This window comes from Notothenia coriiceps, unplaced genomic scaffold, assembly GCF_000735185.1.
Source record: "Notothenia coriiceps isolate Sejong01 unplaced genomic scaffold, NC01 NC01_scaffold00036667, whole genome shotgun sequence".
Taxonomy (NCBI): Eukaryota; Metazoa; Chordata; class Actinopteri; order Perciformes; family Nototheniidae; genus Notothenia; species Notothenia coriiceps.
The window spans coordinates 71,707-83,845 of record NW_011369368.1 but is presented as its reverse complement, the minus strand read 5'-3'; the positions used below and the strand labels follow the sequence as shown (position 1 = coordinate 83,845).

At 38.6% G+C, this 12,139-nt stretch overlaps 1 protein-coding gene across 4 annotated transcripts in view; it reads left to right on the top strand.

Moving 5' to 3' along the window:
• The first annotated feature begins 1,150 nt into the window (after positions 1–1,150).
• Positions 1,151–12,139, top strand: part of sh3pxd2b (SH3 and PX domains 2B) — a 42,409-nt gene continuing 31,420 nt past the window's right edge. For all 4 annotated transcript variants that reach the window (XM_010792835.1, XM_010792833.1, XM_010792834.1 and 1 more), the window contains exons 1-2: positions 1,151–1,522; positions 4,571–4,651. In XM_010792835.1, the coding sequence (XP_010791137.1) occupies positions 1,451–1,522; positions 4,571–4,651 (153 nt within the window). In that variant the 5' untranslated portion in view covers positions 1,151–1,450. The remainder of the gene's footprint in view (positions 1,523–4,570; positions 4,652–12,139) is intronic.

Below are 12,139 nucleotides of genomic sequence, written 5' to 3'. Positions count from 1 at the left end.
CCTGCTGCCTCAGTTAGAGAACTGCCACATGTACAGTTTTAAGGTAATGAGTACTACAAACCAAAAGATGGCGCTGTCTTGCAACAAAACTGTCAGTTATCTAAAACTTGGTGACCAGTCTTTCTAAAACCTATGAGGCAGATATAATCTTATAAACTGTAGTACTTTATGATATTCAGGGAGGAAATAATGACAAATCTGTACTTACAAAGCACACATTTAGCACATTTCCAGTTTATCATATTATAGTTTTAACCAGTCCATCACTAATAAAGAATCAATTATCACAAACACACATGGTTATTATAGCATTTAAGGGATTTAGGTTGAGAAACAGATCAAAGAGTCATAACACTTAGACACAACAGGTTGTGAAAAGTTTATGGAAACTATTAGTATAGTAACTAAGTCTTAAGTATGATGACATAAACAGTGTTTCATACTTGTGGACAGAAGAGGAAAAGTAATCAGAACTTGTACTTTAGAACAAGTAGAAGAAGTACCAGAGTATCAGTGTAGGATATCCTGCAATCAAAATGTTACTAAGTAAAGTTGAAAAGTATCGGTATCAAAATATACTTGAAGTACCAAAAGGAAAAATACTCATTATTCAGATCGGCCAATTTCAGAATAATATTGTATATGTTTTGATAATAATGACTGATGAATTAAAGTGTTATCAAAGCTGGTAAAGGTGCAGCTCGTTTTAATTATACTGCAGGGTAGTGTGTGGGTTTACTCCAGGTGTAACTAAAGTTTTATTTAAGTCTTGCTTATATTTCACATCATTTATCCAAATCTGCAAAGTGACTTAAAATAATTGTAGTGGAGTAAAAGTACACTATTTACCTCTGAATAGTGGAGTAGTAGAAGTAGAAAGTAGCACACAATTGAAACTCAAGTAACGTGAAAGTACCTCGAAATGACTTTAAATACAGTAGGCTACTTGACTCAATTTACTTAGTTACTTTACACCACTGCATGTGGCTCAAAATGTTTTGTAGAGCTATGAGGGCATGGATTGAAGTCGAACCCATGGGTTGACCCCCAGGCTGAATGATCTGCAGCCCTATGGTCTGTGACGCTGAGGGCTGGTCCATGGAGTATACTGGAGCGTGCAGTTGCTCGAATGGGAGTGGGCGAGCTGGGATAGGCTGGGAGTTTGGTCGGAGCCGTCAGCGGGACGGGACAAGGCACAAGAAGGGGGGCAAACGAAGAACCGACCGACTATTAACTTCTGCCTTCTCAGCGGCTGAATGTTGGACAGTACATTTGACGTAGACAGCTTTACGGAAAATACCATTTGTTGCATTCAGAGGTCCGGGTCTGAGCGGCGCGGATGACAAAGAAGCGTCCCCGTGCAAACTTTCTCAACCGGGTGTGATCGCTGTTAAAACCCAACCGGGAATTCTGTTTTTCTTTTTATCGGAGGAGTAAAGAAGAGGACATCATGCCTAGGCGCACCGTGCAAGAAGTAACAGTGCAAGATGTCCAGAAAAGGAGAAATCCGAACAAACACTACGTAAGCCTAAATTATTTATCACAACCACACTGATTTGCTGCTAAAGTGAGCGACAGAAAGATGTTATTTTGCTGCTTTTCTCCCTCTCCTACCCGGTAGAGTAAAAACAAAGAGAGTATCAAATTACAGTTTACCAAGCCAGCCGAAGCGATCTGTTGTTTAATCTTTAGACATATTATGGATTCATAAAGAAAAAAAAACAATACCAAACAGATGTGTTACATTCCTACAACCCATAAGACATTTAAACAAGTTTGATCGTCGTAAACCGTTATGGGCTTGCTTATAGTTTTGGCTTTTTTTCAAGTTGACATTTATCTTACACCTAATGGGTTAATCACTTCTTTGTTTGAGTTTGAAATTTAACCAGCAACTTCTTAATTCAGGAAACAGTGATGTTGTTTTGAGTAACGTTAAACTCATGTGACATTTGACCCTCTCTGTCTGCATACATTCAATTAACTATCAACAGTTCAGTTGCTTATCACATGTTTACATGAATGTAGGTATTGTATTAATTCTGCCATTAGAACTGTTGATAGAGTCTGCAGTCTCGATCAACAAAACAATTTATAGTAATTTCTAGGTCCTGCTGCCTCTGGTGTACCACCAGAAAACATTTGAATAGGCAAACCAGTCCAGTCCACAAACATCCAGATTAATCCCCATGAGTTTAAATTGAGCAACAGCTTTGTCATGCCTCAGCCACCTCCAATTTACTCAGAAAAACATGCCTTCAGGCACTGGCGAACCAGGAAGTAGGCTAGCAGAGTTTCTAATGTCATCACGGTGAACACAAAGCAATGTTTGAAAAAGGGTCGGGCCTAAACAGTAAAAACCATATGCCATGTGGCATTTGTAATTTCATTACCTCAGTGTTACAGTGCAGTAGCTTTATTGCACTTTTTATTTTATGTGTGTTTTAGGTCTAGGGCATGTCTGCTAGTCACTTTTATTGAAAGGCTACTTATGAAGATTTCTGATTTAGGTGTTGTCCATGTTTCAGTCTTGAAACTTTCACACTTTCACCATGTGTTTTCAGTTTATTGATTGTTACATTTCCGTCCCTTACATATCTTGTTTAGTGTACAGTGGTACTTAGCTCCACCCTCACATGCCTCTTATGGTTCTAAAAAAACGAAATTGCGAAGGCCAATACGCCAAACAAGTCGACTATGTCTAATTCTTACACAGGCTATGGTTCTTCCCAAAACTTTGTGTGGGGTCACAATAAGAAAGTACAATAAGAGTCTGTTGATATTTTTCCTGTTTCAACAGTAATTCCCCATTGGAACTGCAACCCCAATTGTGTGGGGGACAAGAATGTCTAAAAGACAAAGACCGTCTTCTTGCTTTCTGCAATTTTGAAACAATGGTGGTCTCATTATTTTGCCGTTTAAAAGCATGTGGGTGAATTTGTCTGCACGCAGTTAGTTTGAAGTAACACACATGACATCATATGATCTAGAAGGCCAATCGTGAGAGCCACTACCAAGGCCATAGCAGGTGTTAGTGTTAGTTCTATGTGCATGGTGTGTGTTCTGTATTGCATATGTGGGTTTGCCTCCATATATGTGTGTAAATTATGCCTTATACCGCTGTGAGTGTTAGTGGTCAAGGACACAGAGTTCTCGAGGTCCTGTGTCCTCTCCATCTGTCTGTTTGCTCTGTGGTGCAGCCCATGTTGTTTTGTGCTTCTGGTTCTCTCTCCACACATGCAAGCGGGACATATTAAATCTTCCAGAACCCTGGAGGTGTGGTTAAAGTTTACAAAAAGCAGCTTATAGCTCTTCTGCTCATCAGAGTTGAACCAACTCTATAGAAAGGAAAATGCTTGAAAATCGAACTCCTAAGAGACATACAGATTAATATATGAACATTGCATTTCCAGTATTAGTATTTTATTGACCAGAGACGTTTATATAGTTTAGGTTATAGCCACCCCGTTTCTTCCACAGAGCTATAGCCTATGGCTTATATTTGCCATTGTAGATGTTGTTCTGGAAAATTAGAGAGCCTTTTTATATTTGGATATACTGAGCCAAGGATAATGTTTTTGTATATAATTGTTCTCTCTCTTATGTAGCAAACAGTTTTTAGCCAAAGAAAATGCCCTGAAAGTCAAATGTTCTCATGTTGGATACAGATGTATCCATTGGCTTAAGGTTAAACACACCAATACATAATTCTTTATTTAATGAATAAAGGCTGGTCTGCATAGCTTCTGTAGTGGATCCATCCATGGACATGTCTAACCAAAGTGCCCTGAAAGAGAGTGAGCGAGGCCAGAGAAGGTCTGGGAGAGAGGCCAACACAATTCAGCCAGACACAGCAAGCCACCAGGGAGTTTCCAATCACCTCCCTGCTTCTCCCCTAGTCTTCTTTGGAAATCAAAATAAAGAACTGTGTCTGTTCCCTGTAGACTGCAATGATTAGGCTAGATGCTTTTCGCTGGATATTTAGTTTAACCTGGTATACTGTTGCTGATGGAATTTGCACAAAATAACTGTTTTAATTCACTTAGTTCCACATAGGTAGCAACAACTAATATCTGTATCCCAATGGAGTCCCAAAGGCTAGATGCTTTTCATTGGATATTTAGTTTGACCTGGTATACTATTGTTAATAGCATAAGGCTGATGGAATTTGCACAAAATAAATTTGTTTTAATTGACTTAGGTAGCAACAACTAATATCTGTATCCCAATGGACTTAAAGCATTTTGCAATGTACCTAAAAATGTGCAATATTGAACACAAGGCAAAGTCAAATCTGCTGCATCAGGGATAAGGACTTCCTCTTCAGCAGGAAGCGACATGAATAAGGAAATGAAATAATCGGATATCCCAGATACCTTTGTGTGAACAGATGTTGATAGTGACTGCAGCCTTTCGTCATGCCATCCTCTCTTAGAGTCACAGCACTGCCAATTACTGGCACCATGAGTCATGACTGATGCTCCGGGGGGTTTGCATTGTCAAGTGGTTGACAATAATAGCTGTCTGTTAGTTTAAATGTCCCACTAATTTGTCTCTTTTGTTTTTACAGGTTTACATCATCAAAGTGTCCTGGAGCGATGGCAGTACAGAAAGCATTTTCAGACGCTACAGCAAGTTCTTTGACCTCCAGGTGAGTAAGAGTGCATGTGTCACTGTTTGGCAGTGTGTCTTGGTATGCTATTGGCTGTAGTCGTGTGTGCTGTTGCATGTATAAAGACAAGGAGACAAGTTCTATCTTTTCCATCATTGAAGTCTTGCATAAAACAGGAAGTGAATGGAGGTACTTTCTACATTCAACACTGTCTCCATGTAGACCTTGTGCTGGTAGCCAAGCTATCCCTGCTCCACCCTAACAACACTGGTAATTATATTGTGCGTGAGGAGTCGGAAAATGTCCCAATGAAGTTAATAGAGGACAGTGATGAATGTGTCCACCGCACTGATGACCACAGAAATGTCTGAATCATTCCCGAACGTCACGCTGGCAGTGTGTGTGTTGCACAAGGAGGGAATCTCATTAGTATACTAGTTTCCCTTCCTCTTTCAAAGGTAATGGATCTGAGACCCTGGCCGCATCTAAGCTTAGAGAACATAGACTTAAGGAAACGCAGAAAGGCAACCGTTTCTAATGAGCACAAAGTCAATAAAGGAAAAGCATACTGTCAATCCTAATTGGATTACATTCCTTTTAATTGATTTGGATGGTCAAAGCATGAGCAATGAATTCAACAATTACAATGATCTTCCAAGGTTTCTCTGAGGCTGCAAGTGTCATGTTAACCAGAGGAATATAAAAGGTTTCATTACTAATTTCATTAAAGTTTGACTTAAGGCTTCTGAAGCTGCCAACAGTCTTACTTATAAATCGACTGATACCACACTCATGATTATTTTTTCAATTCTAGCATCTATCGATTGTTGAAATCATGTTAAGTGCTGTAATGTGCTCTTTAATGATACAAATGTAAGAGGTATTCAATCATCCATGCCCACAGTAGAAGAACTTTCAATCATTAAGACCTGCACCAAGAATGAAAGAACTTGATTCTTCTGACACGACAACTACAGTATAACCAATTCTAAATATGGGACTTTTGGACTGGAATTTAGGCAGAACAGTTATGTCATTTGCTTCTGTATCATTCTTTCAATTACATAAATATAATAAAAAAAATTATTTATTTAAACATAACCTTAAGTAATTCAGATTTGGTAAACATTCACAGTGTTGATAATTCAATACATTTTGTCCAGTCATAGCTAGGGATGCCAGAAACTGACCATGATCAAATTAGAAAATCGGACAGCCCTGGCGAATATTAATCGATTATTCGCTGGCATCCCTAGTCATAGCATTGATTTGCTTTTGATGTCTCTGGCTCAATGAGGGCTTCAAGACCCTGATAGTGCTGTGACTATAAGATGAGAAAATTGGTAAACTTTCGAATAAGAGGAGGAGATTGCCTCCAAACATCAATAAGAGGGAAGTTTTCTTTGCAAGTGCTGGAAAGTGAGATTTTAAAGCCAGAAATCAAAGCAGCTGATAGATAATTGCTGCTTCAGAATGGATCAATGACCATACATGTTGTCAGTTTTATGCTAACTGTCACCAATGACTATTAACAATATCATTCCATGTTTGTCTATAGAACCAGCACAAATGACTACTTACGCTAGGCCTTTTAAACAGCAATCGAATCAATGGCATTGAACCAAATGACCATATGTGAGATATTTTCAGCAGGGGCATTCCCCGCTGGTGTTCGCCCTGCCATGCTTTGCAGCTGCTTCCTGCAGAGCTGACTGGCTGTGGGTGGGCTCTCAACATTGAGGGGATTTTAGTTAAACCCAACTGCGGAGAATAAAGCCAATCTCTTATCTCGTGTTAGATTTGGCATGACAAAAAGGTTGCCTGTTGGAATGCTAAACATCACTTCAGCTTCTTCACTATGATATAGGGATTTATTTTAAAGATATTTTTTAACATAATATTTAATAATTTTAACCTGGCACAATGTGTTCTATTAGGAGAAATAAGGAAGTGGTGTGGCATCATCAGAAGTCATCCCAAGTAGCAAGGGTAGTGACTTAAGGCTGAGTCATTCAGCTCCAAGTGTTACCATTTCTTCATATCCTCTCATCCTCGTCGCATTTCCCGTCGTCTCTGGTCATCTCTAATTCGGTGTCTATGCTGTTTGCTGCTTCAAATGAAGTTTCAATCGTCATATGGAAACCTCATAGCCAGAGGAAGTGTTACTCACCACATCCCGTCAACACAGCTGGACCAAGCAGCTGATGCTCAACCATGCTGCAACATGTGTTTTGTATGTGATCACTGACCACAGCATTTGTTTATGCACTCAGTCTGAAGGGAATATAATTTTTGCATTTTCAAGGGAGTCTTTACTCATTCTGCATTTTCCATAAATCCACAAGCATTTTTTGGATTTGGATGGCATTATATCAGTTTTATAAACAGATCAAATCAAGACCAAGTTGGAGTAAGCAGAATGATCCTTTACCATTTCAAAAAAACTATCTACAAGCAGACTATACATGTCTAGATATATTTTTAGACTAATCAGTCAGACAATCCTCCACCCAAAACACTTTTAATTCACACGCACCTTTTTCCTGCAACACCCACATCAGTGTCTTAATGTAGCTGCTACCCTTAAATAGCATCCGAGAGTTACGTAGGGGAAATATTCTGTGGTAGGAAATAATTATTGCCCGCACTTGTGCATAGATGTCTTTAATGCAAAATGTGTGTGAAGTCTTCCAAGCTGAGAAAAAAAAAAAGTTGTGAGCTTTTCAACATAAAGTCTTTTTTCTTCCTAGTTTAAGTCTGGTAAATTGTGAACAAAAATAGACTAAGCTGTTTCTTAAGAAAGATGGAAAGTGCAGAGATATATTTGCCATGGGTTTATTAATTTTATTTCCATGTCGCTAAGAATAGTTTCCATGCTGCACACGTGTCCACTCAACTTCACAAGCTCAGTCTTCCAGCAGTCACTTTCGATAAACGGTACTTTTTAGATTTTCAGCTGTAGGAAAAAATCCAATATATTGCTACTTTCTTATTCAGGGCTGCACAGCTGTGACATATTTTCCATCTGCAAAAATAAAGTAAGAAAACGTATTAAAGGGCGGAGGTCATTTTGCTCAACTATGGGGATGCTTGTTGGGCTCATTCCATCAGGCGGCAACAAAGTGATCCATTCCTTCTTGTACACATTTTCAGCCCTTTTCAAAATATGATGTACTTAAAGTGTTTTTTATTCTATAACCCAAAACATGTTTTTTTATTGAGAGAATGTTAAAATATTGGTATGTTTCTGAAGTTCTGTTAGAGTACTTTTACAGTATGGAAGAAATATTCTGACTTTAGTTACTGTGGACAAAATAACTGCACATATTAAATCAATTATCTTCTTTACAGCTGCAGGGATTATGTCACAGCAAGCAACTAATATGCCTATTTGAAAATGTTGAAATAGGCTAAGTATATTTTCCCAGTGTTTGTGTTTTTTTTCCAGTAAACCAGACTGTATTGCACAATTTTTTCTAAGTAGCCACAACTCAGTATGACACAACTGTCATGGTGGGAGAAATATCCTTAAACCAGTTATGCCCACCTCTAAACAGGGAGACTATTTCCAAATTGAAAAAACCAGGGTCAAGCAAGTTTATTTGTACTTGTGTACTTGAGAAACACCGAACTACAACCAGAACCTTAAGGCGTCCTGTTTAGCTGACCTTTGGCTGTGACCTCTGGAGGTGGCAATGTAAAAAGAAAACAGCCCTACAGGGACTAAGCACAAGTCGAATTATTTATAACATATCTAGACTGACCACACTATGCACCAATATTCTCCATAGCCGTGGGGTTTACTATTTGCTAACATTTGCATATACTATTGGTATAGTATAGTACAGTGATGCAAACGAAGGTATGGTGAAAAAAGAGAGAACTATTTGAAGCAGAAAAAGAACAGCGTAATATACCATCTGACAAAGGCCTGTGCTATTAATGCTTCAATGAACTATTCTTATATTAATATTACTCAGATCATAGGCAGACAGAGACTGTAAGTTATAAATCCAAAGGGTTTTTATGATTATTTACAGCAGGAGGTTAGGGGAACCTTTTTCCTTTACATTTTCACAACATCCTCCGCAGGGCCGCTACAAATTATTGAAACTCAACCTCTGGCTTAAAAAAATAAAATCATAGCCCATTCATATTGGCCTTGTCCTTTCGTATGCGTGCTGCAAAGGAAAAAGCCAACCTCTTGAATCCAGATATCTCACCATGACTCGCGCATGCATGTGCCCACGGTGTGGCCCTATGACACCAAACAGCAAGGAAATATATGGACACAAAGATGTGTGCAACTGTAATTTAGATATCCATGTGACATGATTTAAGTGGGGGGACTAACCTTCTCTAGGTGGGTGGGGAATTTTTTTAAATATTGAGGTTAAAAATTAATCAATCCTGGTGCCACTTTGCAGAGCAACATGAGGAGATCTATGGTGCTACATCTTTCAAACACCCATTTGAAACAGAACGTTGAAGCAGATTTTTCTTTTGGGATATTTTACAATCACTTCCCTTCTTTAACTCTATTCTTGTTATTTTAAAACTTTTTTTCGTTACAGTCATATGTATTTATGCCTGTTTTTCATTTAGTCTCTAATGTCTCATTAATAACTATAATGATCATATCAACGGTGTGCCTTAACTCACTGAAGCCTGAGTCATTGCAGCCTCTCAGGGAGAGAGGCTCTCTTCCACCTGGTTGTAGAAACGCTCTTTAAGTTCGTTGCAGTAGCCTAGCTAACCAGATGCTGAATAAAAAACAACAACAGATCGCCCACTGTGTTACAACTAAAAGACACAGCCTCGCGAAACACTGCACGGGATGTGTACGGGCCTCTTACGGGTACTGCGAATATTTGAGAGCTGGAGCGGCGTTCCGGGTGCTCTTCCGTAAGCACTCTAGTCTACACTCCTTTTCAGACGAGACCATAACCACGGAAGACACGTACGGGCTCGTGTTGTGTTCAAGGAACCTTGTCCTTGGCCAGGAAAACAGCGCAACTCGCTTGTTTAATTTATTTTTGCCGATCTGAATTTCTTCTTCTTTTTTGAAGTGAGAAGTTGTCCGTCAGTCGACACGGACGGCCCCCCCGCCCCCCCCAAAACGAAAACTCTTCGGTTCTCCACGAATTACACAAGTCACCCAAAGCAGCGTTAAAAAAGCGGGAGGCGCCGAAAAGCGACTAATTTGCATCACTGATAGTAAATAAATATGTGTACCAGTCTATCAATGGGATAATGAGGAGTTATTTGTACTACTTACCTCATTGGTGGACTAACAACTTAGCCTGCCATTAATGTGATATACTACATAACTGTATGGTTGTCTGTAAAGGGTTAAAAATTACCTCAATCATGAATGTACAGTGGAGTGGGTGAAAGCTTCAGAGGACTACTGGGATAGGCATGTTGCAGAGAGAGCAGCCATTGTTCTTTTATACTCATTAAATGGTGTCTTGTTCGTCTTAGATCTTCTTTACTACGCGTTTATTTGAAGACTGATGATGTGGTTTAAGCGGATATAGACTAGACAAATTGAAGCCCCCTTGGAAAATTATATTCTTGAATCTACAAGTTGGTGTATACATCAAATAAACAGTGTATTCAAGTTTACAGCATTACTGGGAAAAAGAAAAATCTAGTAAAGTGATAATGAAAAGGGTTTTCCTTTCTTCATTACATCCCTGTACTTGGTTTGTTGTAATCAATCAATTACTAAAATGTTCCAGTCTCAACATTGTTTTTATTAGTGGCAGAATCAACATAGACACATTAGAGCACATTTAAGTGGAATTTTATAATAGCTGTGATTCATTTCCCCTGCCGCTTGTATGTGCAAATACAATAGAGTTGACTTTCTCATTATGTTAATGTTAATGTTTGGGGACAATGTCAAGCATTACCCTCTTGCATTTACAGTTTATCTTCAAAGTGCTTTTACATTTTTTTTACATTTCCATGACAGATGACAGCTTTGCTGAATATTGATATATTTGTTTTAAATAAAAACAATATCTCCTCATCAGGCCATGTTGAATGAGAGAATGCATCTATGAGCCAGTGGTACTTCCAAATCAATTAGTTTTCTTAAATGTAGCATTGCAGCTAGGTTTTTAGTTTAACTAACAATTTCATATATTCTGACAGCATTGGCATACCTTCAGAGATATATCCAGAGCTGATAAGCTCATGTTATTGTAGCACCCCTAGTCCTATATCATACCAAGAACAGAGGCGCTAACATCTTCCTAGGTTCGTAAAGTGGTATGCCGTGAATAACTCTGGGAAGAGTTAGATTTTAGTTGAAGATTTTACAATGTTATTGCCAGCAGGGTTCAACAACATTTACATTCAATTGTGCCAACAATATGAAAAGGAATGAAAATAAAAAATAGAGCTCTTTACCACACAAATGGAAATAGTCAACATGTTAAGCCTCGTGTGTGGTGTGCGTGTGCGTGTGTTGCTATGGCTCTTCTACCCGGGTAGAGCTAATAGTGTACTGGTTCTTATCTGGATCAGATCAGTGTGTATTCAGCAGGATTCTTCAAATCACGCGTCCTCTGTAGGCAGGTCCAACGGTAGGCCACACCGCTTCCAACAACCGCTCACAGATTCACTGGGCTTTGCTCGCCATCAATCCCAAGTCAGATTGGATCTGGCTCACTGACATCAATAAAAAAAACAACCTGCACGAATAGTGCAGAATATTATCTTTCTGTTATATCACAATCTTATAAACATCTTTAGTTAGCATGTTTCAACATATGAACAGTAACTTAAATCACATTTCATTTATAATGAAATGATTTACCTTCATCACCAATGTGTATTTTAACTAGTGATAATTAACTTGTATTTCTTAACAACACATCTTACATTCACGTTGAAATACACAAGAGATACACTTGTTGTTTTTAACTATCAGTTTAACTGTTTTCAACCACTTTTAAAAGTTATTATTAAGTTATTCTTAACATGAACATGAACAGATATTGCAGTCAGCATGTAGCAGCACTACAGCTAATGAAACAAATTTAAATAACTAAAAAAATGGTTTTAAGTAAAAGAAGAGCAATGCTCTTTAATATCTAGCTATGCTATCAGCTTCTGTTCTATGGAACTAACACGTGGTGTTAGCCGTTAGCTTCTGCTAGCGTTTAGCATCAACTTACAGTTAGTGCTAGCTAGCATCGCTAACTCGCGATTAGCATAAGCTAACGATCTTATTACAATGGTTTAACAATGATACAATGTGCACCAAAATACATCAAAAACATTAGACATCACTTTCATAACCCCGATTGGTTTTTAAATAAAATGTATCTTATATAAACAACAAAAACTGACTGTCATTGTCATATTAGCAGGCTAGCCCTTCAGTGCTAACAAGGAGCTAACAGCCTCAACTCACCGGAGTTTCTACACTTATAAGAAGACACAGGCTGTCGTCTTCTAGTTCGGGTTCACACAGGGGTCCTTGCAGGTCAGAGTTTGGTTCAACTTGATATA